Source organism: Centruroides sculpturatus, unplaced genomic scaffold, assembly GCF_000671375.1.
Source record: "Centruroides sculpturatus isolate CEXI.00-Female unplaced genomic scaffold, Cexi_2.0 scaffold654, whole genome shotgun sequence".
NCBI classification, from domain to species: Eukaryota; Metazoa; Arthropoda; class Arachnida; order Scorpiones; family Buthidae; genus Centruroides; species Centruroides sculpturatus.
In genome coordinates this window covers 171,187-197,287 of record NW_019384883.1, presented here as the reverse complement: position 1 = coordinate 197,287, position 26,101 = coordinate 171,187, and the positions used below count along the sequence as shown (strand labels likewise).

General features: G+C 29.2%; 3 protein-coding genes and 1 long non-coding RNA gene across 4 annotated transcripts; 3 read left to right on the top strand and 1 right to left on the bottom strand.

Moving 5' to 3' along the window:
- Positions 1-195: 195 nt before the first annotated feature.
- On the top strand, positions 196-15,502 carry LOC111631075 (myeloid differentiation primary response protein MyD88-like). The gene is made up of 6 exons (XM_023375267.1): positions 196-553; positions 4,184-4,252; positions 4,368-4,448; positions 4,533-4,719; positions 14,217-14,308; positions 14,889-15,502. The coding sequence occupies exons 1-6, from the start codon at positions 235-237 to the stop codon at positions 15,419-15,421; spliced, it is 1,281 nt and encodes a 426-aa protein (XP_023231035.1). The 5' UTR covers positions 196-234; the 3' UTR covers positions 15,422-15,502.
- On the top strand, positions 11,627-12,588 carry LOC111631076. Its single transcript, XM_023375268.1, has one exon. It carries the CDS (start codon positions 11,812-11,814, stop codon positions 12,313-12,315), a length of 504 nt encoding a protein of 167 aa, XP_023231036.1. The 5' UTR covers positions 11,627-11,811; the 3' UTR covers positions 12,316-12,588.
- Positions 15,503-18,011: 2,509 nt separating the features above from the next.
- LOC111631074 lies at positions 18,012-24,335 on the bottom strand. Its single transcript, XR_002757633.1, has 3 exons — positions 24,318-24,335; positions 18,134-18,223; positions 18,012-18,062 (listed from the first exon to the last, which is right to left on the bottom strand). It is a non-coding gene; the product is annotated as an uncharacterized LOC111631074 (long non-coding RNA).
- A 580-nt stretch (positions 24,336-24,915) lies between these two features.
- Positions 24,916-25,877, top strand: LOC111631073. Its single transcript, XM_023375265.1, has one exon. The coding sequence runs from the start codon at positions 25,101-25,103 to the stop codon at positions 25,602-25,604; it is 504 nt and encodes a 167-aa protein (XP_023231033.1). The 5' UTR covers positions 24,916-25,100; the 3' UTR covers positions 25,605-25,877.
- Positions 25,878-26,101: the final 224 nt, after the last annotated feature.

Genomic DNA, 26,101 nt, shown 5'->3' with positions numbered 1-26,101 from the left:
TGGCATTGTACTTTGGCATCTGCTTAAACTTTTCTTTTTGTTTTTCAAATAATTTTTTAATATATTGGAATCTATATTAAATTTTTTCAACAATATGTCAAACAAAATATAAATTAACAAAACTAATAAGACTTCAGTCAGTTATAATTATTGTGCTACTTTAATAAAATATTTTTAAACAAATGCATTATTGTCACTTATATTATCTTAATGTTACAGTGAAATACATTGAAGATGGCAGGAGCAGAGTACAATTACAACAATATTCCTGCAAAAGTATTAAATGTTTCCAGCAGAAATTTGTTATACAAGTTACTTAATCCTCCAATGGAGATACCCACAGAAAGATTCCTGTGCAAAGACTATCGTGGACTGGCAGAACTTATGGAGTTTGATTATATGACAATTAGAAGTTTTGAAGCTACTGGAAATCCAACCAAAAAACTTATTGAAGAATGGGAATTGCTACCAAATAGTACTATAGGAAATTTATTAGAAATGCTTAAACAGATTGAAAGATACGATGTAATTGATGATATTGAACCACTGATTGGTAAGTTATTGACAAAAGTATTAAAATATAAATCGCTTAATTACATAAAATGAAATTTAAAAGATTATTTTCTAACTTAAAAATACAGTTTTAACCATAAGATTATGACATATTTTAATATTACATATTAAACAATAAAATTGCTAAAAGTTGTGTATTTAAATAAATCAACATTATATATTATTGATTAAATTGTGATAAATTTTAATGACCACTAAATTTTATTTAAATATCAATTACATATCTATTCTATGTGTGACTTTAAACTTTTGTGTAAAATTTCAAATTGAATTATATTCAGTTTAAAAAAAATGATAATTGTTACTTTGTTATAAAAAACTTCATAATAACTATCAGTATATTTTAATAATTTTAAATATTAATATAATATGTAATTAACACTAATACAGTGGTTCCTCTTACTTCAAATTTAATTCATTCCAGGAAGCCATTTGAAATACAAATCAGTTTTTCCTATTACAAATAATGGAAACTGGATTAATCCATTCCCAGACCATAAACAATACTCATTTTGGTAAATTTAAAACAGCAAATACACATAATTTAAGGAAAAATGACATAATTAAATACTTTAATAATAAATTAAAACAAGAAAACAATAAATAAAATATGTAAATACTGTATAATAAAATGAAAATTGCATTTACTGGTTTAGCAACTTAATCCTAGATCACAAAGCATAAATCATTAGTATAGGAATACAGACAAATTATACAACTTTATTTTGTTGACAGTAATACTGACTGATGTAATATAACAAATACGACAAATACAAAAATATACTAGTTTTGATATAATTTCATACACAGAATTATGATTATAAAATTTATTTATAGTAATTAACACATTGATTTGCATGATATTTCTTGAAGTGTATGTGATTGCACTGGCTGCAATTTATAGTAGTAAAATAGTAGATGTGATAAATTGCAATTTTGCTTTTTAGATGTTAGATTCTCTCTGGGAATGGCAGGATTTTTCTGTAAAACGTTTTCTGTGGAGAGCTGCAATTGTGTTTGCAAGGTGTTTGATTCTAGTCTCTTTTTTCATCCATGGTTTGGTTAACTCTTCAGTTAGATAAATGAAGAAATGATTTCTCTATATTTATTTACAAGTGACTGAATAAAATGAATAATATTTTTGCTTGGAACATGACAAGATGATCGACTAGCAGGTTACACAAAGCAGCAATGATTATTTATTTCTCTAATAATTACTTTTGGAGGAATATATGGATTTTCTGAAACAGACAGTAGGTAGAAACTAAAGAACAAAAATAGAATCTTTGCCACATAAGGACAAAATTCACATACACACGAAATATATAAACATGACTATCTTTATTGTAGGCACCATACATAGTCACAAAGCTTTGTAAAATTGACAACAGTTTCAATTATTCCACAGACAAAAACAATTCCAAGTTGTTATAACAAACTTGGTAACAGCATATGAAGTTACTAAAAACAACAGCAAGATAGTGCATAATAATGAGGAGAAAAATAAGAATTGACCAACTTGCATCATAAAAATGGGTTCTAGCATCTAAAAATGATCACTCTATCCACTACATGTTTACCATTTTCATACTTTGCTATAAGTTGATATTACAACCATCCTGCATTAGTGCACTGAGTTTTTTTTCAGCATTAATGCAGTGGGGTGTTTCTCCACCCCGACTTTTTTTTTGGGTCCATAAACCATGTAAGTAAAAATTCATAAAGATTTACTCATTTATTTGGTAAAGGCATGTGTCATTATACATGTGATTATATTTAGGTATGATTACATATTATATTAGAACATAAATCCATGAAAATAAAAAACAACATTTATCAAAACTCATTACATTAGATCTTATTATTAAACCAATAGTAAAAATCTAAATTGTTTTTTAAGCATTTTTGTCACTCTGATTCAATAGCTGACATTGTACTTTGGCACTCAGTGCAAATGACAAGCAACTTGCTATGTTTGGTATTTTCTCAATGTGTTTATGAAAGTCAGCCATTTTGAATTAAAATAAACTTAAATTATTTTTATTCACATTGATTATTATATCTATATTATAAATAATAAATGTGGTCACATTATAGTTATTTTAAAAATAAAAAAAACTAAATAAATATTTATAAAATTTAAAAAAAAACGTAATTAATACTGTGGGGTGTTTGGACACCCCACTGAGAACTGTTGTCTTTCTCTTACTGGAATTTCTGCAACATCGTAGTAATTTCTGAGCATGCTCTATACATAAAATCATGAAGCTACTGAAGAGGAAACAAATATTTCTTGCGAAATCTATGAATAGTGCAACTTTTAAACCGTTGGGAGTGTCGAAAATCCCCACTGCACTAGCCCAGTGTTAACTTTAAAAAGTAAAGGTTATATTGGGTGGAGCAGAAAGTTTTTGTGTATTTTTTAACAGCTGTGATAACTGGATATGTGATTTAATTATAACAGCTGTGAAACTTAACACACGTGAGATTTACAACAAAACACAACAAAAATAAAGCAAAAAAAGAACCAAAAGCATATGATTGTAATGCAAGAGCCAGAGCAAGAGATTACTTGGTTCAGAACAAATTGATTTATGCTTTGAGCACATTTTTTCACCGTGTTCCCAATTCAAACTTTGAAGCATCATTTGACAAAGCAAATTTTGTCAGATTTGTTGTCGTGTAGCATTCAAACTCTGAAGTGTTTGAAGCACAAGGTACCACTGTATTTTATTGTGATTCTAATGAACAATTTTATTTTTCTCTCCTATGTTGTACACCTGATGAATAAGTGTCTGAATGATATACATTTATAGTATATAGCAGGGGTGGCCAACCTGCAGCTCGCGAGCCACATGCAGCTCTTTGAAGGATTATTTATGGCTCCCGATAAATGTACCCGAGTTCCCTTTTCATTTTTGTGTTATTATATTTTTAAAAATTATTATCGTTCCGTATGTGTTTCAAAATGTCTTTTAAATTACTAACAACAACTATAAAAGACTAAGTGCGACGTTGTAACAAATTTCATTTCCGTCCAAGTTAAGAATGATATGACTCATCAAAAACTGCGCGAACAAACATAAACAGTGGCGTAATCGTCCGTTATCAACCGACTCCAGACCAATTTTGAATTTGTAAACTGTCATTGCAATGGACAGTTGACATTGTGCTCTGGAGGAAACAATTTGTATCACTCTTGCTACGGATATATTTTGTAATCTGGAATTTTTTGCATACCTTTTTAATACGTATTTAATTGCGGCTCGCAAAAAATTTCAAATTTTGAAAAATGGCTCGGATTATCAAGGAGCTTGGCCACCCTGGGTATATAGTGATTAATCATCATTTGCTATCCGTATAGCACTAGTAGTTTAAATTGTTAAAATTTCTTATTTCAATTAAATGCTAGCTGTTGTTAAAGACTACTGCAAATAACACCAGATGAAGATTTTATATTATGAATAAATGTTTAAAAATTAATTAATTAAATTAGTAAATTGCATTGAGATCAAGGATGTGTATCGAAAAAGTATTTTATTTGGATTAATTATTTTATATGTTGTTAAGCAAAATTGTGTAAATTTATTATCTGATTTTACTTTATTAGAACGTGATGTGAAATCTTTTGTGATGAGGAGACAAAGATCACATGAAGCACCAGTCCAAGTAGCTGAAGGTTAGTATATTTTTAATTTTAAATTCAAAAAATATTAAATGAGTAATACACATTAACGTCATACTAATTTAGTTAGCTGATATTAATTAATAATTAAATTTATTTTTAATTTTAGTATCTTCAGGTTCAAGATATATATCAGAGTATGAAGATGAGGATGTTTTAACAAGAGATGATGTTTATATTCGCCAAAGCAGTAATATTTTATGATATTTTGCTTATAAATAGTTTATTGTATTATTAATGATAATATGAATATATAATAATTTTTAATTTGCAGCCAATGGAGCTGAAGTGGCATATTTTGATGCTTATGTCTGTTTTGCTGAAGAAGATTCAGATTTTGTTTATAAACTAGCTGAGTACTTAGAAAGTCCTGAAATTGGAATAAAATTGTGTATCAAAGAACGTAATCTTTTGGCTGGTGTTGATATATATGAAGCACTTGTACGGATAATTGAAGAAAGGTTTATAAAATTTTTAAGTTATTAAGTTAAATATATAATTATTTAAGTTAGAACAGCAATTACAAGAAATGAATCCTATTATTATCATATTTCACTTTCATATAAAATTGTTCAAATTGCATTGACAGATTTTTTTTATAAATATGATGCATATTTAAAAAAATAAATAATTCAGGACTTTGAATGGAGCTTTTTTTTTAGAAGATAAGATTTTGGTACAGGATAAGAGGTTTTTTTTCTATTTGCCTCCATTTTTTATCTTTATATATTTTCTTACTTTAGTTGGTATATTGTTTGTACTACAAAAGTTTAGCAGATATTTGATTTAATATGCTTTTATAATAAATGGTTTGATATTTTCACTGCTTTTGAACTTTAACCATTAATTGACACAAAAATTGATGTGCCATTTGACAGATTAACAAAGTATCTTTAAATCTTTTATTTATTAATTTATTAATTCAAGCAATTATAAAGACGGCTCTAATTGATTGTGAATGTTACAATCATTTGGAACTGTACTGTACATTCTGCATTGCAAGAATACTTGAAGGTTAAAAAAAGAAAAGAAAAAATTATATGATTAGATTACATATCTCAGATAACTGTTTTGTTGTTGTGAAAAACTTTATCCTCATATATATCATTGAATATTGAAATCATAATGATACATTAAAATGATGGTATCTCAAAAGTCAAAAAAGGATTCAGCAACCTTCATGAAAGTGAAAGATAGATTAAGTGACAAAGAGTGTAGATTTTGATATAAATTGGAAATGAAAAAGTCCATAAATAATTATTGAGTTTTTCAGCATTATATCATCAAAGCAAGGATTATTTTTTAAAAATGTAATAAAAATTATAGTGTATTATTTTCTTATATGCACTTACCTATGAAAATGATACTCAATTTAATGTAATAAAAAAATTTTAGCTAGTTAAATCTATATTATCTAGTGATTGAAGCTGTGTAAACATTATGAAATTTGTTGTTTTAATGGTAATTCTGGAAATACTGTTTAAATTAAAATGAATACGTAATTTTTTTATCTTGTTTATCATTATTTGTTTCATTTTAAATCTAGGGACATTGCATTTTCCTATAAGATGAAAATGTAATTGTTTATGGAGATTAAAAAAAAAATAGAATTAATGTATAAATTGTTTCAGAGAAAATTTGATTAATTGACATTTATCATTTTGAACTTTATTAAGTTGTGAAATTATTTGTTTTAGAGTTAAATATAATCAGAGACAACAAAATCAGGGACACTTGAATGTCCCAGATTTTAATTATTTTTTAAAGTAATCTCTAAACAAATATCATCACTAAACCCAATATATTTTAAAGCTATACACCAACTAATGCCAAATATTATCGGGCTAGAAATAGCTATAAAAAGCCATTTCTAGCCCAATAATATTTGGCATTGGTTGATGTATAGCAGTGTTTCTCAACCTCTAACAAATCGTCGCCCCCTTCAATAAAATTGTTATGTAGTATCACCCCCTTCACTTCAAAATTCCGATGCTGAGGGCCAAGGCTAACACCAAATTCGTATTGCATTGAATAGACTAGTGCAGGCATGGCCAACATATGGCCTGTCTAGTGAATTTATGTGGCCCGCGATTAATCTTTCAATATTAGCTACTCAAGTCCAAATAGCTTGATGAAAATTTCTGACGCCTAAAAAAAAAAAAAGGTCAAGAACTCACTGTGTTTTAGAGTTAACCCTCTATTACAAATCTCTTAAGTACAGCATAGAATATTGATAAAGCATGATAATGTGAAAAATGTATCTGTAATCTCTATGTACAATTTAGTCTCTATGGGGTAACACCACAATGAGATCTTGCACCACCTCAAATTTTCCTAGGGCAGCCTCTGGTTCAGTCCGTAGAAAAAGTTTTCTTTCCAATTCGGCCCGGGGGCAAAAACTGTTGGCCACTCTTGGACTAGTGACTAGTATAATGTTATTTGTTTAATTATTGTACAATATAACAAATAAAATATCTAATTATTCTTAATATAATGTTTTACTATATCGCCCAGAAAATTGTTTTTTGCCCCCANGTGACTAGTGTAATGTTATTTGTTTAATTATTGTACAATATAACAAATAAAATATCTAATTATTCTTAATATAATGTTTTACTATATCGCCCAGAAAATTGTTTTTTGCCCCCAAAATATAAATTGTTACTAATCGCCACCTCAACATGAAAAAACACCCACATAGGGGCAATATCGCCCCCATTGAGAAACACTGATGTATAACTTTAAAATATATTGCGTTTAGTGATGATGTTTATGTATATACGCCTTGCCAGAGTTTGCGATGGCCAGTTGAGTGCCTTAGGAGATGTTTACAGGACGTAGGTGCTGGATGCATCCCCAGCCAGCATTATAATAACTATCAATGGTTATAAGTAACATAAGCTTATATGTATACTGGAAGAGGAGACCAGACCAGAGGTCCAGGTGGCGTAATTGTCAACGCATCTGCATAGTAAGGAGTTGCAAGTTTGAGTCCTGCTCCAATTGGGACAATTCTTTTCTTCCAGTAGTTCTAAATTATTTAATTAATATTATAATTATTAAATTTATCAAGAGATGTCACCTAATGCCTAACTCTAGTACCAAATTGTCTCATAAATTATAGTTGTTTCTAGCTTGATAATATTCAGCATTGGTTGATGTATAGCTTTAAGTTATCTATTGCAGATATTGCAATCCAGTAAGAGTGAAAATATTTTGGTTGTTGTCAAGTTTTATATGATGTGCTCTTATGAAAGACATGGTAATCAGATCTCAAAGGAACAGTTGTATTCCTTTATTATGCTTATTAATTATTAAAATAATTACTAAGTAATTTGACAGGAGGTAGGCAGTTAGGCTGCCATCGCTTGTTGTTAATTATTGGATTAGTTGTATTTATGGTAATCAGATCATTTTTAATGATCCTACTATTAAATGAAAAGTATACCTAGACATTCTTGAATAACACACAATCCTTCAAATTGCCCATTTACAGCTTAATTTTTCAGCAAAATAATTCATCATAAGTTAGACGATTGCTGTATTAATTTGGGCTACTTTTTTGCTACTGTTAATAATTAAATTCTGAGTAATTTTGTATTAGATATAGGCATTAGGTTCCATCAAGAGAATACAGGTAGAAATATACTGATTTTCTAAACCCCATTTGAGTTTTGTTTATCAACTAAAGCAGCAAAAAATTTTTGAGTTTTATTTTTTCTAAGAAACATTTAAAATTAAGGACATTCAAATGTGGTTATTCTGTAATCATAACATGATTGTTTTATAATGAATATTTCTTATTGTTATATACTGGAAAAGAGAGAGAGAATGAATCTTTTGGAGAGCACCATTAAATGTATTTACAATTGTCATGCTCTAAACTGAAACTTTACTTCATTCATGAACCTTCTTACTCATCACACTTTTGATTATTTATTTAAAGTAATTTAAAAAACACAATAAAAATTTTAAAAATTAATGTTTATAATATGCATTATCTTTATATTGCTCATGTAAGACTCATAGACTTTTCTCTTAGATTTGTTGAATTTTCATAAAAGCTTGTTGTTATATTAGTATGTTATTGTCAATCTTTATTTGAAAACAAATGTTTTCCAATAACTTCATTAGAAGGGCATGAAACTGATAAAAACATATGCGAATTTATATTCAATGTTCAGATTGTCATACTTAACTTTTCAATAGATTACATTACGTTCATCCTTTCTATAATTCTATAAATGCTATAAAATATGTATTTTACAATTCTCTAGTCCTTTTAATTATTTAATCAAAATAAAGCAGATTATAAAATGCTTTTTTATGTCCAGGAATCTAACTAAATTGAATAAAAACAAGAAAAGAAGTATAGAGTAAATATGAAAAATGTGAAATTACCATTAATTTGAAAAAAGTTGTTCTTATAAATAACAGTTTTATTTAATATTTTGATTATAATTTTTCTTTTTAACTAAAAGCATAATATAAATTTTGTATTATTGTGGCTTTCATTGGGTAGAAAAATGATTTTTTATTAATAGTATTTCATATAAAAAGTTATTTTTTAGATAATTTTTTAATGGATTACCATTAATAAACATCGTCAGTGTTTAGTTTGTCGTCATCATTTTTTTTAAATTTTACATACAAACTATAGTTTGAATTTTCCATTAAATAGACCCAGACAACTGGATTATTTACTGGTTCTAACTATGCAGTTAATTAGATTATTAAATTATATAATTTGGCCTAAAAGTAAGCAGTTAGGTTGCCATTTCTTAATATATAAATCTTGAAGTGAAGATTGATCAGAGATCTAGGTAAAATTAATTAATTAAATTCAAAATTAATCTTTAATTATTAATATTAGCACAATATGGTCAAACTAATAACTTCAGATCAAATTCTATAATCTAATTATCTGCTTTAATTATTTAATTTTTAATGAAAAGTTCCTAGCCCTAATAAGTAAACAGCTTATTTTTTGTATTATTTATTTATTTTTGCAATTTGTGGATTACAGTTAATTTCAAATTTCCTTTTTTTTTTTCCTCAAATATTGATAATACTTGTGTTGAAAATTCTACATGCCAAATATTATCGGGNGGATTACAAAAGTTGATGGGAAATTCATCTTAAACATTTTTTCCTTAAAATAAAATCAAATTTCTTAATATATTTTTTCCATATTTCACTGAAATATTATCATTTCCCATTTTATTTACTTATACAGTAGAGCATCGATTATCTGAATCAATTGGGGACTGGGGTTGTTCAGAAAATCAATTTTTTGGATAACCGATTATGTATGAAAAAATACATTATTAATATAGTATATTAATATATCCCATGTTTAAATTTTTCTCTGTTGCATGTCGCTTCACGTTGAATTTTCATCGCTGTTAAGCCTTACAAAAATTTTTATAATAATAATTATGGCTATTGTATCGTTAAAAATTATTTCTTTATTTTGTACAAACAAATAAATATATTGAAAAATATAAAACCAAAAAAATTTATACTTTAGAAGTTAATCTAGTATCAAAAACTTTGATTCAGCACGACACAGTCTGGCTGGAACGCTTTCAGTTAACCACATTTCAGTTGATCAGCATTTGGATAATCGATGCTCTACTGTATAAGTAATTATTATTCTCCATTATTCTCTATAGAAATAGTTTCATATATGTACTGTGTCCTTATCTGCTCAATATTACTTTGATTTTTGTTATTATTTAATTATTAATTAATTTTAAGGCTTAACCTAATTAGTCAAAGTGCACTAACATGAAAAGTGTCTGACAATGTGAGGCCCCGGAAATAGCCCCCCAAAAAAGAAAGAAATGTAAAAATTTGTTAAGATAAACCATCAAGAAAACAAATTATATAAGTGTCGAATTGGCGAAACTGGACTTTGACATCAGCACTCAAAAAGAGTAGAAGGAAAAACAAAATTTTAGATATAGAAAAAGAAAATTTAAAATATTAAAGTTAAAGACGCAGTTTAGAAAGCAAAACAAAACTAGAAAAAAATATCAAAATGAGCGTAGGTGTCATAGTCAACAATTAAATGCAATCACAACTAAACGACGCAAACGAGTCTAAAAGATGGTGTCAGATAAACCATCTTCAGCCAACCTTTCCCGCAAACTATATGAAGCCCCATTTACACTTGGAGACTGGTGGAAGACCAATTAGAAAACGATGATGTAAAGTCTGTCCAATTAGCAAAAAGTCGATCTCAAAAAACTTATAAAAACACCAATTCCAAGGACAACAGGGCTTCTACTAAGACTTTTGCCAGACACCCGTTGTGTTCATCGTCCTCCCTTGATGCTTCCGATCGCTACTATCTTGTGACTGTTCACCTCTGAACTTTAACACTTCATAACCCCGGGGCTCCTCTCCAGCTTTACCAAAGAGAAACATCAGTCATTTAATTAATAGGACCGAACACATCTTCAAGTTTTGAATCGAAGGACTTTTTTCTAAAAATATGTAAGAAATTTCGATCAAGAATAAACGGTTTGCCTCTGTAAAACACTTGTCTTTTGCTACCTCATAAAACCTCCACCCACATACACTTAGACCCTAGACCAGTGTTTCTCAAACTCTAATAAATCATTGCCCCCTTCAACATAGTATCGCCCCCTTTACTTCAAAATTCCGATGCCCAGTGCCAAGGCTAATGCCAAATTCGTACTGCATTGAATAGACTAGTGACTAGTATAATGTTGTTTGTTTAATTATTGTACAATATAACGAATAAAATATCTAGTTATTCTTAATATAATGTTTTACTATATCACCGAGAAAATTGTTTTTCGCCCCCAAAATATAAATTGTTACCAATCGCCCCCTCAACATTGAAAAATGCCCACATGGGACGATATCGCCCCCGTTGAGAAACACTGCCCTAGAGCATCCCAATGGTAGGGAATAAAATCTCCCCCAATCGGCATTCTTACAACAACAACCTCTCTCTCTCTCTCTCTCTCTCTCTCTCTCTCTCACACACTCACTCACTCACTTTATGAGTGTGAGGGGCATTTGTTTATAAATGAAATTGCTTTTAGATAATTGATTATAAATTTAGTAAAGAGTAATCAGCTAAAAATTTTTTACTTTACATCTTTAACAGAAAACTGATTTTAGTCATTTGTTATTCCAATTTCAAATTTCTCATGTTTCATATGAAAATTAGAATGAAAACAAGAAATAATACTAGAACAAAGTATTTAAGAGCAAGAAACACTGTACACAAGCCAGATCCAATTTTTTATTGTAGAATAAACACACAATATAGAATGCAATTCTTTTTTAAATTGGAAAAGAAAATAAAATTTTGAATATGTAAACAAACTACTAGAATTTTTTAAGGAATATTTACTAAGATTTTAAACCTTTCTGTATTAAGCTAAATCACAGATAAAGTGATTGGCATTTTTGTTTTTTTGTTAATAATAATATAAGCTGCACTTACTGTATATATTTCAATTTATAAAAATTTTTTTTGTTTAGCTCAACGTCAACGTAAATTGATACCATTGATGTACAAGCCTTGTCCTATGCCTACATTATTGAAATATGTTTCCAAAGTTGATTTTACTAAGCCTGATGTTTATGATTGGATTTGGAAGAAACTATTGATTTCAATCAAAGGAACACTTAATGACAACGTTGCATTACCATCTCCTACTTTCTGCCACCCTTTATATTTGGCTTCTCAGACATGCTATCCAAATTTCACTCATCAGAGTCTTCCAATGTTGACTCTACCTAATCGAAGTAGATCGAGAAGTATAAGTCCACAACCAAGCACTATGACTTCATCCTCTCTGGCAGCATCCACATCATCTCTTTCAGTTTCTTCAGCAACTAATACTGTTTCTAAAAGTGTTTCTCCAGTTCACAGGCGTAGATGGTTAACAAAATTTTCTGAAATATTTAGTTCGTCATCATCTCATAGTAATTCTGGAAACACTTCCAGTGGCTTTCATAGTCAGAGTGATTCTCATCTAGTTTCTAATGATATTGTAGAGCAAATGGTTTAAAATAATGTAGATCAAATGACTTTTAATTTCATTAATTGCCAAACTTTATATATAATGCTTATTAAACATTGAATTAATGTTAATAAACATTATAAAATCATATATTTCATATTAAAGATTTTTATATGAAAACATTTTTAATATTTCTATTAATAATTGTATATGTTGGAATGACATTCCATATATGAAAATGTTATGTAAAGGATTTATAAAACTTTTACATTTCAACTAAACTGTTAAATTGTTAATATATAGTTTACATAGTTTATAATAACATTTTACAAATACATTTATAAAATATATATTTATATATCTATTAAATGCAAACATTTTTAAATGTTTCAATTTAATATTTTGTTGTTTTGTAAGAAGAAAAAAGTTTAAATTTTTTATAAAGCATCTGAAAATTTTGTGGCTTTATTAGAGAAAGATTTACATAATAATTTTCAATACAATGTATCTGTATAATAAAGTTTTTAAATATTACATAATTTTATCATATTTTTAAGCAGAATTTTATACTTTTATAGAATAAAATTATATAAATCTGTTTAATGTAAATATTTTTGTAAACAAATATAAGATGTATATTATCATCATGATATAAATAAATAATTTTACAATTTGTTTTAGAAACTAAAAAGTTTTGTAATTTTGTGATTTGTTCTTTCTAATTAACATTCTCATATTTTAATATTTAATGAGAATTGGCATTTCTATTTCTACAATATTTAAAATAAAAAAGTAATGTTGCTGTGATTAAAATTACAGAAACATTATTATTAAAAAATTATGTTGTGATACATTTTAAACAGTTATCATCAGTGTAATAAAATAATTACAGTGGTGCTTCGTATAACGTACAGTAATTAATCCGTTCCAGGTGCACGTCCGTTAAGTGAAAAGTCCGTTATACGAAACGCATTTTCCCATAGAAATAGATGTTAAAACATATAATTCGTTCCACAGCATAAATTAACCTACTGTACCATAAAAAAATGAAACTGGAGCAGTCACCAATTATGCCGGGTAGTCAGATGTTGTGAGGAGGAGGTAGAGGAACACTTTCTTCACACATTCATACAGATAGACTTTTTACACATTGCAGCAGGTCTCTTTTTATTGTTTTTTAATCGGAGTCAGATTCAGAAGAGGCTACGGAAGCTTGCAGGGTCATCTCTTGTTCCATCCTTTGTTTTTTGCCCGTTGGCTTCTTGAAAAACATGTCCAAGGTGGTCTGTTTCTCTCTCTTCTTCAGCACCTGTCGGAAATGACGGGCAAGGGTATCATTGTAGAGATGATTGATCCTGTTGGCCTCAGCTCTGTTTNTTTTTTTTTTCCTCAAATATTGATAATACTTGTGTTGAAAATTCTACACAATGAAATATTTGATAGAAATTACATATATCTAGCTGTTGAACCTACAAGACATAATAATTAAAGTATTGCACAATCAGAAATATGCAGCAAATAGAAAACAGATAACATCTGACATTATTATCTATTTTTAAGCATTAAAAAAAGGGAAGACCAGACTCTTGAGAAAGATTATTATAAAAAATTTTATAATGCTGAAAACTATTCTTTGCAAAGGTTTAAATTAGAAAGATGTTTAGTTAAAGTATTCTATTAGCAATGACATAGTAACAAAAATTTGAAAATATTTTACATCTGAAAATAAGTATTCCAATTCTGATACTAAATAATTAAAGTATGGCATAAAGGAAAAAAATATATTTAGACAATTTAAAATCTCAGAATATAAATATAGTTTTGAACTTTGCTTGTCAATGTAAACATTTTTATTTTACTAATGTTTTAATTTAATTCTAATTAAGATTTGGTATTTAGTAAAAATTTTAAAAAGATCTTTAATCATTATAATTTCTTGCTTTTATTAGATGCAGTAGAATGTTGATTATCCTTTCTCCTGAATTTTTAAACAGTGCAGAATGTAAATTTCAAACAAGATATGCAACTGGATTAGCAGTTGGTAAGTAATTCATTTTGTAAGTTGAGTCTTATGTTTGATGAATGTTCAGTTATTATCTTAAATGAAATTTAATTTTCAACATTACATTATGTATTAGTTACTCTGTAAGAATATTATAAATAATCATAAGTGCAAATAAAGTACAGTAGAGCATCAATTATCTGAATGTCAATCAACCGAAACATCAATTAACCGAAAGCTTTCCCGTCGGCAAATTTAAATTTTCACTAGTGCTGTGGTGCTGCAATCTTTGGCTGTGTCTTGGGCTACTCCAATATTATTTTTGTTGGTGTGCATGTTTTAGCTGGCAGCACTGGCACGACCATGAGAGAGTACTTAAGGACATACCAGATTTGAATGAATTTCAACATGGCATAGGTTAATATATTTTTTCGCATATANTTTTGAATATGTAAACAAACTACTAGAATTTTTTAAGGAATATTTACTAAGATTTTAAACCTTTCTGTATTAAGCTAAATCACAGATAAAGTGATTGGCATTTTTGTTTTTTTGTTAATAATAATATAAGCTGCACTTACTGTATATATTTCAATTTATAAAAATTTTTTTTGTTTAGCTCAACGTCAACGTAAATTGATACCATTGATGTACAAGCCTTGTCCTATGCCTACATTATTGAAATATGTTTCCAAAGTTGATTTTACTAAGCCTGATGTTTATGATTGGATTTGGAAGAAACTATTGATTTCAATCAAAGGAACACTTAATGACAACGTTGCATTACCATCTCCTACTTTCTGCCACCCTTTATATTTGGCTTCTCAGACATGCTATCCAAATTTCACTCATCAGAGTCTTCCAATGTTGACTCTACCTAATCGAAGTAGATCGAGAAGTATAAGTCCACAACCAAGCACTATGACTTCATCCTCTCTGGCAGCATCCACATCATCTCTTTCAGTTTCTTCAGCAACTAATACTGTTTCTAAAAGTGTTTCTCCAGTTCACAGGCGTAGATGGTTAACAAAATTTTCTGAAATATTTAGTTCGTCATCATCTCATAGTAATTCTGGAAACACTTCCAGTGGCTTTCATAGTCAGAGTGATTCTCATCTAGTTTCTAATGATATTGTAGAGCAAATGGTTTAAAATAATGTAGATCAAATGACTTTTAATTTCATTAATTGCCAAACTTTATATATAATGCTTATTAAACATTGAATTAATGTTAATAAACATTATAAAATCATATATTTCATATTAAAGATTTTTATATGAAAACATTTTTAATATTTCTATCAGCACAACACAGTCTGGCTGGAACGCTTTCAGTTAACCACATTTCAGTTGATCAGCATTTGGATAATCGATGCTCTACTGTATAAGTAATTATTATTCTCCATTATTCTCTATAGAAATAGTTTCATATATGTACTGTGTCCTTATCTGCTCAATATTACTTTGATTTTTGTTATTATTTAATTATTAATTAATTTTAAGGCTTAACCTAATTAGTCAAAGTGCACTAACATGAAAAGTGTCTGACAATGTGAGGCCCCGGAAATAGCCCCCCAAAAAAGAAAGAAATGTAAAAATTTGTTAAGATAAACCATCAAGAAAACAAATTATATAAGTGTCGAATTGGCGAAACTGGACTTTGACATCAGCACTCAAAAAGAGTAGAAGGAAAAACAAAATTTTAGATATAGAAAAAGAAAATTTAAAATATTAAAGTTAAAGACGCAGTTTAGAAAGCAAAACAAAACTAGAAAAAAATATCAAAATGAGCGTAGGTGTCATAGTCAACAATTAAATGCAATCACAACTAAACGACGCAAACGAGTCTAAAAGATGGTGTCAGATAAACCATCTTCAGCCAACCTTTCCCGCAAACTATATGAAGCCCCATTTACACTTGGAGACTGGTGGAAGACCAATTAGAAAACGATGATGTAAAGTCTGTCCAATTAGCAAAAAGTCGATCTCAAAAAACTTATAAAAACACCAATTCCAAGGACAACAGGGCTTCTACTAAGACTTTTGCCAGACACCCGTTGTGTTCATCGTCCTCCCTTGATGCTTCCGATCGCTACTATCTTGTGACTGTTCACCTCTGAACTTTAACACTTCATAACCCCGGGGCTCCTCTCCAGCTTTACCAAAGAGAAACATCAGTCATTTAATTAATAGGACCGAACACATCTTCAAGTTTTGAATCGAAGGACTTTTTTCTAAAAATATGTAAGAAATTTCGATCAAGAATAAACGGTTTGCCTCTGTAAAACACTTGTCTTTTGCTACCTCATAAAACCTCCACCCACATACACTTAGACCCTAGACCAGTGTTTCTCAAACTCTAATAAATCATTGCCCCCTTCAACATAGTATCGCCCCCTTTACTTCAAAATTCCGATGCCCAGTGCCAAGGCTAATGCCAAATTCGTACTGCATTGAATAGACTAGTGACTAGTATAATGTTGTTTGTTTAATTATTGTACAATATAACGAATAAAATATCTAGTTATTCTTAATATAATGTTTTACTATATCACCGAGAAAATTGTTTTTCACCCCCCAAAATATAAATTGTTACCAATCGCCCCCTCAACATTGAAAAATGCCCACATGGGACGATATCGCCCCCGTTGAGAAACACTGCCCTAGAGCATCCCAATGGTAGGGAATAAAATCTCCCCCAATCGGCATTCTTACAACAACAACCTCTCTCTCTCTCTCTCTCTCTCTCTCTCTCTCTCACACACTCACTCACTCACTTTATGAGTGTGAGGGGCATTTGTTTATAAATGAAATTGCTTTTAGATAATTGATTATAAATTTAGTAAAGAGTAATCAGCTAAAAATTTTTTACTTTACATCTTTAACAGAAAACTGATTTTAGTCATTTGTTATTCCAATTTCAAATTTCTCATGTTTCATATGAAAATTAGAATGAAAACAAGAAATAATACTAGAACAAAGTATTTAAGAGCAAGAAACACTGTACACAAGCCAGATCCAATTTTTTATTGTAGAATAAACACACAATATAGAATGCAATTCTTTTTTAAATTGGAAAAGAAAATAAAATTTTGAATATGTAAACAAACTACTAGAATTTTTTAAGGAATATTTACTAAGATTTTAAACCTTTCTGTATTAAGCTAAATCACAGATAAAGTGATTGGCATTTTTGTTTTTTTGTTAATAATAATATAAGCTGCACTTACTGTATATATTTCAATTTATNAGAAAAAAAAGCTTTGTCTCTGATTAACTGCGGTCCAGGCACAAAAACGGGGGTTATCTAGGTACAATTAACCCATAAAGTTTTTTTCATCAATTTTTTGAGGAAATATATTTGAAAAATTGATCTTTTAAAAGTAATATAAAGTTACTTTAAAAATTTACTTCAAATAAAATTCACTGCTGAATGTTATTAATAACCATTGTTCATAAATGTATTTTCATTATAATGTGTATAGTTTGTTTGATTCAGATAAAATGAGATTGTTATTTTTCCTCTTCCCTTTCAAACTATAAACATGATAGTTTGATAGTTATTTTCAGAATTTTATCCATTTTGTTTTAATATTAACTTGTTTTGCACTAATATGAACAATCATAATTATATAGTTGTAAAATTCAAGAGACAAAAACAATCAATATGAATTAAGGAAGATTTCATAAATTACTTTATTCGTTGCATGATCGTTCAGCTGATCATATGTCAAATTCGTTACAATTCGTTCTGGATTAAAATTATTACATACGTTATTACAGTACTACATAACTGAAATAAATAAAAGTTGGAATAAATTTTTCAATAATTTACAAATAATAGCATATAGATATAATACTTACAGTTACAAATAATGGACGATCAATTTCAAAATAGTTAGATGCAGTCACTTTAGGTCTTAATAAATTACAAGTAGATATGAACGAAATAATCTGAAAATTTGAAAAATTAAATTATTTATGTTGGTGACATAATTTTCTGAATTTTCCAGGGCTGTGGGGTCGGAGTCAGGGTCGTCAAAAATCCGCCGACTCCGACTCCTTTTTACTTTCCCAACTTATGTATATAAAACAGAAAAGTATTGGAATGGTGTCAAATTTGACCGTCGAGTATTTTGCAAATTTACACGTTTTGAGACCTTCCGAACCCAAAAAATGTCAAATAAAGGGGAAAATTCGTCTGTCTGTGTGTGTTGGCGTCTAATTTGTTTAATTTCTTTATTCTCCTGAGATATTGAACAATATCTCAGAATGGGTAAAGTTCAAGAAACGAAATTTGGCACGGTAGCATGTGTATAAAGGACATTAATACTATTAAATTTTAGTTCTTAATTAATTAAAGGCCGACAGGGTAGAGACATAGAAGGGGTCAGTATCATATCTCCAAGTGTGGTCGACAATGAATCTTTTACTCTTTATTAGCGTTCGCAATTTTTTTTTTATAAAACTCGTCTTTACCCTCAAAATTAAGCTTGAGTTTTAATATGAGCACAGACAGGAAGAAATCTTACAAAATTTAAAGATGATTTTTACAATGCACTGGAAAAAATAAATCGCATTGACCTTTCTTCACATTTGGATGTTAAAACGGCGATATTGCACTATCCAGACATTATTCAAGATACAGCATTGCCACCAACCAGTTTCAGTAGAGCGTTTATTTTCAGCTCTTAAAATTATTAAATCTGATTTAAGAGCTTCCGTGAATGCTGACTTAATAGAAGCGATTCTTTTTAAAGAAGTAATTCAGTTTATAACAGAGATGGAAATAATAAATTAATCAAAAATAAGCAACCTTTTTAATTACCATGCGCATACTTGTTGTACTGTACTTAATATACAAGTATATTATGTAATATATATTTTTATTAAACCAATTTGTGGTCGAATTTATTTACTATTACACGCTTACCAAATACAATTGCCATCATCAAACAAGACAATAAATGTGAATTTATATATTAAGTAGATGTGTTAAATTTTAATGTTTAATTTTTTTAAAATCGTTTTATTTTGAATTTTTAAAGATAATCAGAATCGTCGTCACTATTACTATCCCGGCTGTTATACAGTGTAGGTCTATAACAAAAAAAATGACGATCAGTCAAAAAAATCACTCCCCAGATTTTAATCTCTTGGAAACCTCGAAACGTAGAAAAGTTCAAAAACATTCGGATTTTTTTTCTGTATACACGGATGTTAGAATGTGTGGGGGGTACGATTTAGTTCAACCACTTTGAAGTTTAATAACTCTTGTGTTAAACCATTCGACTCCGATTGAAAAACCACAGAAGTTATTAGCGAGGTTGCGGCCGAAGTTTTCATCTCTAAAAGGTGAACGTCGATAGCGGCGTTCAACATTCGATGTTCACGTTTTAGAGATGAAAACTTCAGCCGAAACCTCGCTATTAATTAATTAAGCTTCAAACAGTGTAAACAAAATCGAGTCCCCATACACAGTCTAACATCCATACATACAGAAAAAAAAAACCCGAATCTTTTGCACATCTCGACATTTCAAGAAGTCCTGAGTCCAAAAATGTAAAACTGAATGGGATCATTTTTTGACCGATCGTTACACTTTCCCTCTATTATACAGTAGGGGTGCAAAAGTAGGTATACAGTTGTAAGTATGGAAAAAATACATACAGGGAGAAAATAGGAAGAAAAAACATTTATTTTTATGTACAAATCAAAATCACAAATAAGGAATACGAACTAATAAAAGATAATAAACATAATAATAATGAACACCAAACATTTGTATTTCTCAGATTCTCAACTGTATACCTACTTTTGCACCCCCCGTATATAACGGCCGGGAAAGTAAAAATTATCGAATGCATATTTATATATTGACTATGTCATTACTTAGAGGTGTATTTTAGCTTTGGAATAAAAGTTTCTACGTTCTATTTTTATTACAACTCTTATTTATTGGAGCTTTTATTCTGCAGTCATGTGATGACATTAGAATTCCCGGGCCCCTGTACGGAATCGGAGTCGGTAGATTTTTATACGATTCCACAGCCCTGCAATTTTCCAGAGTTTTGACATCCGCATACAAAAGAAACTTGCAAACTACATAAATGCAGTACTAAAACACAACTTGAGTAGGAGAATTCATACTAAATATATAATTTTTTGGGAATATACATTAAAATAATTCGTTACTTCAATATTTCTCTTAATCTCTTAATAACGATTCTAAGCGTCAGCGGTGCGTAGCCGAAAATTATACCCCTTGAAGACCGCATATCCCGGGGGTACGCTTATCACACATTGGGAAAAACTGCTACAATGAATCAATATCTGTTCTACAAGTGGAGAGTTCAGTTCTAAAAGTGAACAGACCCAAATTATAAACTTTCTTTTATTACCTACTTTGTATTTAAGGTATTTGTAATTTTTATGCTTGCAAAGATTATATATTATGTATCATTTTTTTAATACTCTTTTCGCCCTGTGGGCACTAAAAGGGCCCATTATGAGTTCGGCCAGGCCCACAATGGGGCGACCGGGTGGTGAGGGACAGGGCCCGACATATCCGAACGGACCACCCCTCGAAAAATTCCTAGGGATTCCTTGACCGGTCCGGATTCCACAGAGCGGTAGGCTATCACCTTGACCGCTTGGCCATCCGTTCGTCTATTATGTATAATTAGTCTCCCATAGTAGAGTACCTATAAGTGTATTTGATTTCCTTTTCAGATAGAGTTATTTAAGAATTATTATTTTATCTCTAAAATAGTTTGTGTGGACTTTGTTCACTTTAAAATTGAACCCTTTCCTTCACATATGAAATACATAGCTTAAACTTGCCACAAAAGTCTCACAAAAAATCGGTGATAAATATAAGCTATGTGCATGGTATTTTTTTTATGAAGTCATTAATAATTTTAAGAATAATGTTATGTAAAAAAGATACGTTTAGAATTAAAGCTGCTTTAAAATTAATTCACATATCACTAATACACTATCCGAATAGCCAAAATTGTTAATAAATACGAAATAAAAAATAAATATTAGTACAAAAACTAGATGCGTAAAGGTAAATACTAAAAGATTTAAGTAGAAAAAAGAGGAGGAAGAAGAAAAACACAAGTTCCAGGTACAGTCGATCCGTAACTTAAGAATGCGGTCGTGTCTTCTAATAAATTTTTTAACTCGTCCTGGGATTGTTCCCAGGACGAATTAAAATAACTCTTAAGCATTTAAATTCCTTATGTATCTATATAACCAATATGGAAACATCTAGGTAGAAGAAAACAACAAAATACATTTATTTTCTGTTTAGATTTTAGATTTTCCAAATGGACGCTTCATTTATGCAATAATCTTTATATTTGGGTATTCTCGTATATTGAAATTTTCAATACTCAAACTATAACAATTTATAATATATTTTATATGTTCATTATGAACTAGCATGTCAATGGTTCCATATTCTCCCGGTAGAGAATATAGAACCACTGACATGCTAAATCAGCGTTTCTCAAACTTTTTGCTCATCGGACCCAATATATTTGTAATGGTTCCGCCACCCAAATGTTCATAATAAAACATTTTTAAAAAATCCTGGTAAACTAGTCACTGTATATTATATCTATATATATATAAATGGACGTGTGTGCCCCTATATTTCACTTTTTAGCCAAAACTACACATCGCACATGAATAGTGTTTGTATGCGGTAGTAGCCCCAAGTCTCCATTCGTGCACTATGGTGGTTGCGTCTCGATAGCTATAAGGATGCGTGAGATATGGGGCTAAAAGTGGTTGACTTCGAAGATTTTAAAAATGTTCGAACCGTTTTAAATTCGAATTTGTATTCGAATTCGAATTTAAATTCGAATTGGTTCGATTATAGAACGATTGTAAACATTCCAGAAAATTGATCAAATTGAAAATAGTTCGTTTGACTGGACGTAAAAATTCTCTAATTAGTCTGGAAACGGGGGACCTAATTCTTGCATTCTGTGAAAACGGGTAAGATTGGCTATAATGTAATTATCTTAATCTTCACTATCGTTACTTTTTGCCCACAAATAAAAACCCAGCGAAGCGGGTCCTTGCAGCTAGTAACGAAATAAAACTATGCATTATTGATAATTTATACGTGTGAGATGTAGCATTCAGTACATTTCTATTAAGAGCGGTTTGGGCCAATTTTAATTTGTAACAAATAACTTAAAACACTAAAAAGTATAATAAGATTAAAACTTAAAAGCTTTATAAAAGGCCTCAGTCAGTTGTTACATATTGAATAAGATAATTAACTGTTAAAAATACAAGTTTTCTTTCCAACTGTTCATCCGAAATAAAACTATTTTTTTAAGCATAAACATTAAAATTAATCAGATAAAACTTGATTTTTTTTTCCAGTATCTTTACTATGATAAATGCTTTTCTATTTAACAATCCTCATTTGTATTTACGCCATTTAGTGGATAGATGGTGTTAATCCAAAATGACATTCGTTTGTTGGAAACTCGAAACTTCAATTGTTAAAGTGATACTGATGAGGATTGTTATATATAAATGCATTTATGACAATAAAGACATTGGAGAAAAAATTAAATCAAGTTTTATTTGATTGATTTTAATGTCTATTTTTTAAAAATAGTTTTATCTCGGATGAACAGACGGAAAGAAAATTTATATTGTTAATAGTTAATTAATTATCTTATCCAAAAAATAACTTAATTTAATTTCAGTTTTTATTATTGAAATTTAACTATTAAACAAATGTAAGACTGACGATTGTAAAACAGACTGTTTCAGAATTATTCAGGAGTCTATTTTATTCTGAAAAATATTTCAAGTTTTTTTTTTTTATAAACTTAATGAACTCGTTTTTTAAAATGTATTTTTCAGATTGTAAGAAGATTTTGTCATTTTGTGTATACAAAAAAAATTATTGATCTTGTGCTAAAATGTATCCGTTATTTATCTTTTATAATTTATTGCTATGTATGACAATAAACTTAAAAGTTTGAATAAATAAGGAAATATTTTCAAAACCATTGCAACTTAAATGGATTTATGACTAAAACCTTACATAAAATATCTATTTTGATGTTATTCAAAATAGAAAAGAGAAATCAATTTCATATACACACATTATATAATATAAAGTTTGTGCACGACGTATTTGACATTATATAAACGTCCATTATAATTTTATGCATAATTTACCAGTATAAGCATAAGAAAAGTCTCACGTTAGAAATTTATTTTATAAAATTGCGAAACCAATCATATTTGGTCCTTTATTGACGGCAATGCATCACCATCCCACAATGTTACACACGCCCACATAAGAACGCGCTTGGTGTTTGTCGGCCATATTGTTTTTGCTTCGGTAAGTGTGTTTGCAATCTTTCTTTTAGTTATCATCTGTTGGTTATTTAATTGTTAATGAGACGACATAATTTCCGATATATCCAGGAAAAAACAAAGCGAAACTTCAGCTGCGTCCATGTTTCTTATATTTTTACAACATAAAGGGTTTGGATGCGCAAACGCCATCTAACGTTATGTGTTTATAATTACAGCACCTGGTAAATATAATGTAAAATATGTTTTGCACAAACTCTAATAATTATAAGGAAAATGTTGTTAAAAATTTTCAGTACTTAACAGATTCATGTATCGTTCCTAATTCTTAGAGAATATTTCAGTATTATAAATATTTCTGCGAAAAGTAGTACCATTTTGCGACCCATTAAAATTTTAACGCAACCCAATATTGGGTCCCGACCCATAGTTTGAATAACGCTGTGCTAGATGGAGACGGATTCGCGCCACACTAACGTGCTGGCCGCAAGCAGTTTTCTGGGTTTTCTTCGCGTGCATAACAACATGTAAATAGCGCAACTTTCCCCACAGAAAGTTTTTCTGTGAGACACCTCCCCTTGACAGATCGTCTACGCGTTGCGTTGCCGTATCTCATCAAATAAAACCAAACCATTATTCCGATTTTACATTAGCACGAAGTAAAATTGCAAAAAATAAAAACTCTTACTTCATTTTGAGAAAGTAAAGTATGTCCTTTCAATTCAAAAAAGCTTAATTCCAGGCATATTTCATTCGCCTAAAGGAAAAAACAAATGTATACTTACTGTTAGTATTTATAAAGTAAACAATTAGTTATTAATTTTCTAATAAGTATAATTGTACAATTTTTATTGAAAATGAATATTGTTAATTTATTTATAACAAGAAAAAATGAACNCGACCTCTCTCTCTCTCTCTCTCTCTCTCTCTCTCACACACTCACTCACTCACTTTATGAGTGTGAGGGGCATTTGTTTATAAATGAAATTGCTTTTAGATAATTGATTATAAATTTAGTAAAGAGTAATCAGCTAAAAATTTTTTACTTTACATCTTTAACAGAAAACTGATTTTAGTCATTTGTTATTCCAATTTCAAATTTCTCATGTTTCATATGAAAATTAGAATGAAAACAAGAAATAATACTAGAACAAAGTATTTAAGAGCAAGAAACACTGTACACAAGCCAGATCCAATTTTTTATTGTAGAATAAACACACAATATAGAATGCAATTCTTTTTTAAATTGGAAAAGAAAATAAAATTTTGAATATGTAAACAAACTACTAGAATTTTTTAAGGAATATTTACTAAGATTTTAAACCTTTCTGTATTAAGCTAAATCACAGATAAAGTGATTGGCATTTTTGTTTTTTTGTTAATAATAATATAAGCTGCACTTACTGTATATATTTCAATTTATAAAAATTTTTTTTGTTTAGCTCAACGTCAACGTAAATTGATACCATTGATGTACAAGCCTTGTCCTATGCCTACATTATTGAAATATGTTTCCAAAGTTGATTTTACTAAGCCTGATGTTTATGATTGGATTTGGAAGAAACTATTGATTTCAATCAAAGGAACACTTAATGACAACGTTGCATTACCATCTCCTACTTTCTGCCACCCTTTATATTTGGCTTCTCAGACATGCTATCCAAATTTCACTCATCAGAGTCTTCCAATGTTGACTCTACCTAATCGAAGTAGATCGAGAAGTATAAGTCCACAACCAAGCACTATGACTTCATCCTCTCTGGCAGCATCCACATCATCTCTTTCAGTTTCTTCAGCAACTAATACTGTTTCTAAAAGTGTTTCTCCAGTTCACAGGCGTAGATGGTTAACAAAATTTTCTGAAATATTTAGTTCGTCATCATCTCATAGTAATTCTGGAAACACTTCCAGTGGCTTTCATAGTCAGAGTGATTCTCATCTAGTTTCTAATGATATTGTAGAGCAAATGGTTTAAAATAATGTAGATCAAATGACTTTTAATTTCATTAATTGCCAAACTTTATATATAATGCTTATTAAACATTGAATTAATGTTAATAAACATTATAAAATCATATATTTCATATTAAAGATTTTTATATGAAAACATTTTTAATATTTCTATTAATAATTGTATATGTTGGAATGACATTCCATATATGAAAATGTTATGTAAAGGATTTATAAAACTTTTACATTTCAACTAAACTGTTAAATTGTTAATATATAGTTTACATAGTTTATAATAACATTTTACAAATACATTTATAAAATATATATTTATATATCTATTAAATGCAAACATTTTTAAATGTTTCAATTTAATATTTTGTTGTTTTGTAAGAAGAAAAAAGTTTAAATTTTTTATAAAGCATCTGAAAATTTTGTGGCTTTATTAGAGAAAGATTTACATAATAATTTTCAATACAATGTATCTGTATAATAAAGTTTTTAAATATTACATAATTTTAT

Bases quoted from the DNA above. Each gene is read 5' to 3' on its own strand.
- LOC111631076 (XM_023375268.1), top strand. From the start codon at position 11,812: ATGTACAAGCCTTGTCCTATGCCTACATTATTGAAATATGTTTCCAAA.
- LOC111631075 (XM_023375267.1), top strand. From the start codon at position 235: ATGGCAGGAGCAGAGTACAATTACAACAATATTCCTGCAAAAGTATTA. The intron at 4,253-4,367 runs GTTAGTATATTT...TTTTAATTTTAG, and splicing joins ACCAGTCCAAGTAGCTGAAG to TATCTTCAGGTTCAAGATAT. The intron at 4,449-4,532 runs GTAATATTTTAT...TTTAATTTGCAG, and splicing joins TGTTTATATTCGCCAAAGCA to CCAATGGAGCTGAAGTGGCA.
- LOC111631073 (XM_023375265.1), top strand. From the start codon at position 25,101: ATGTACAAGCCTTGTCCTATGCCTACATTATTGAAATATGTTTCCAAA.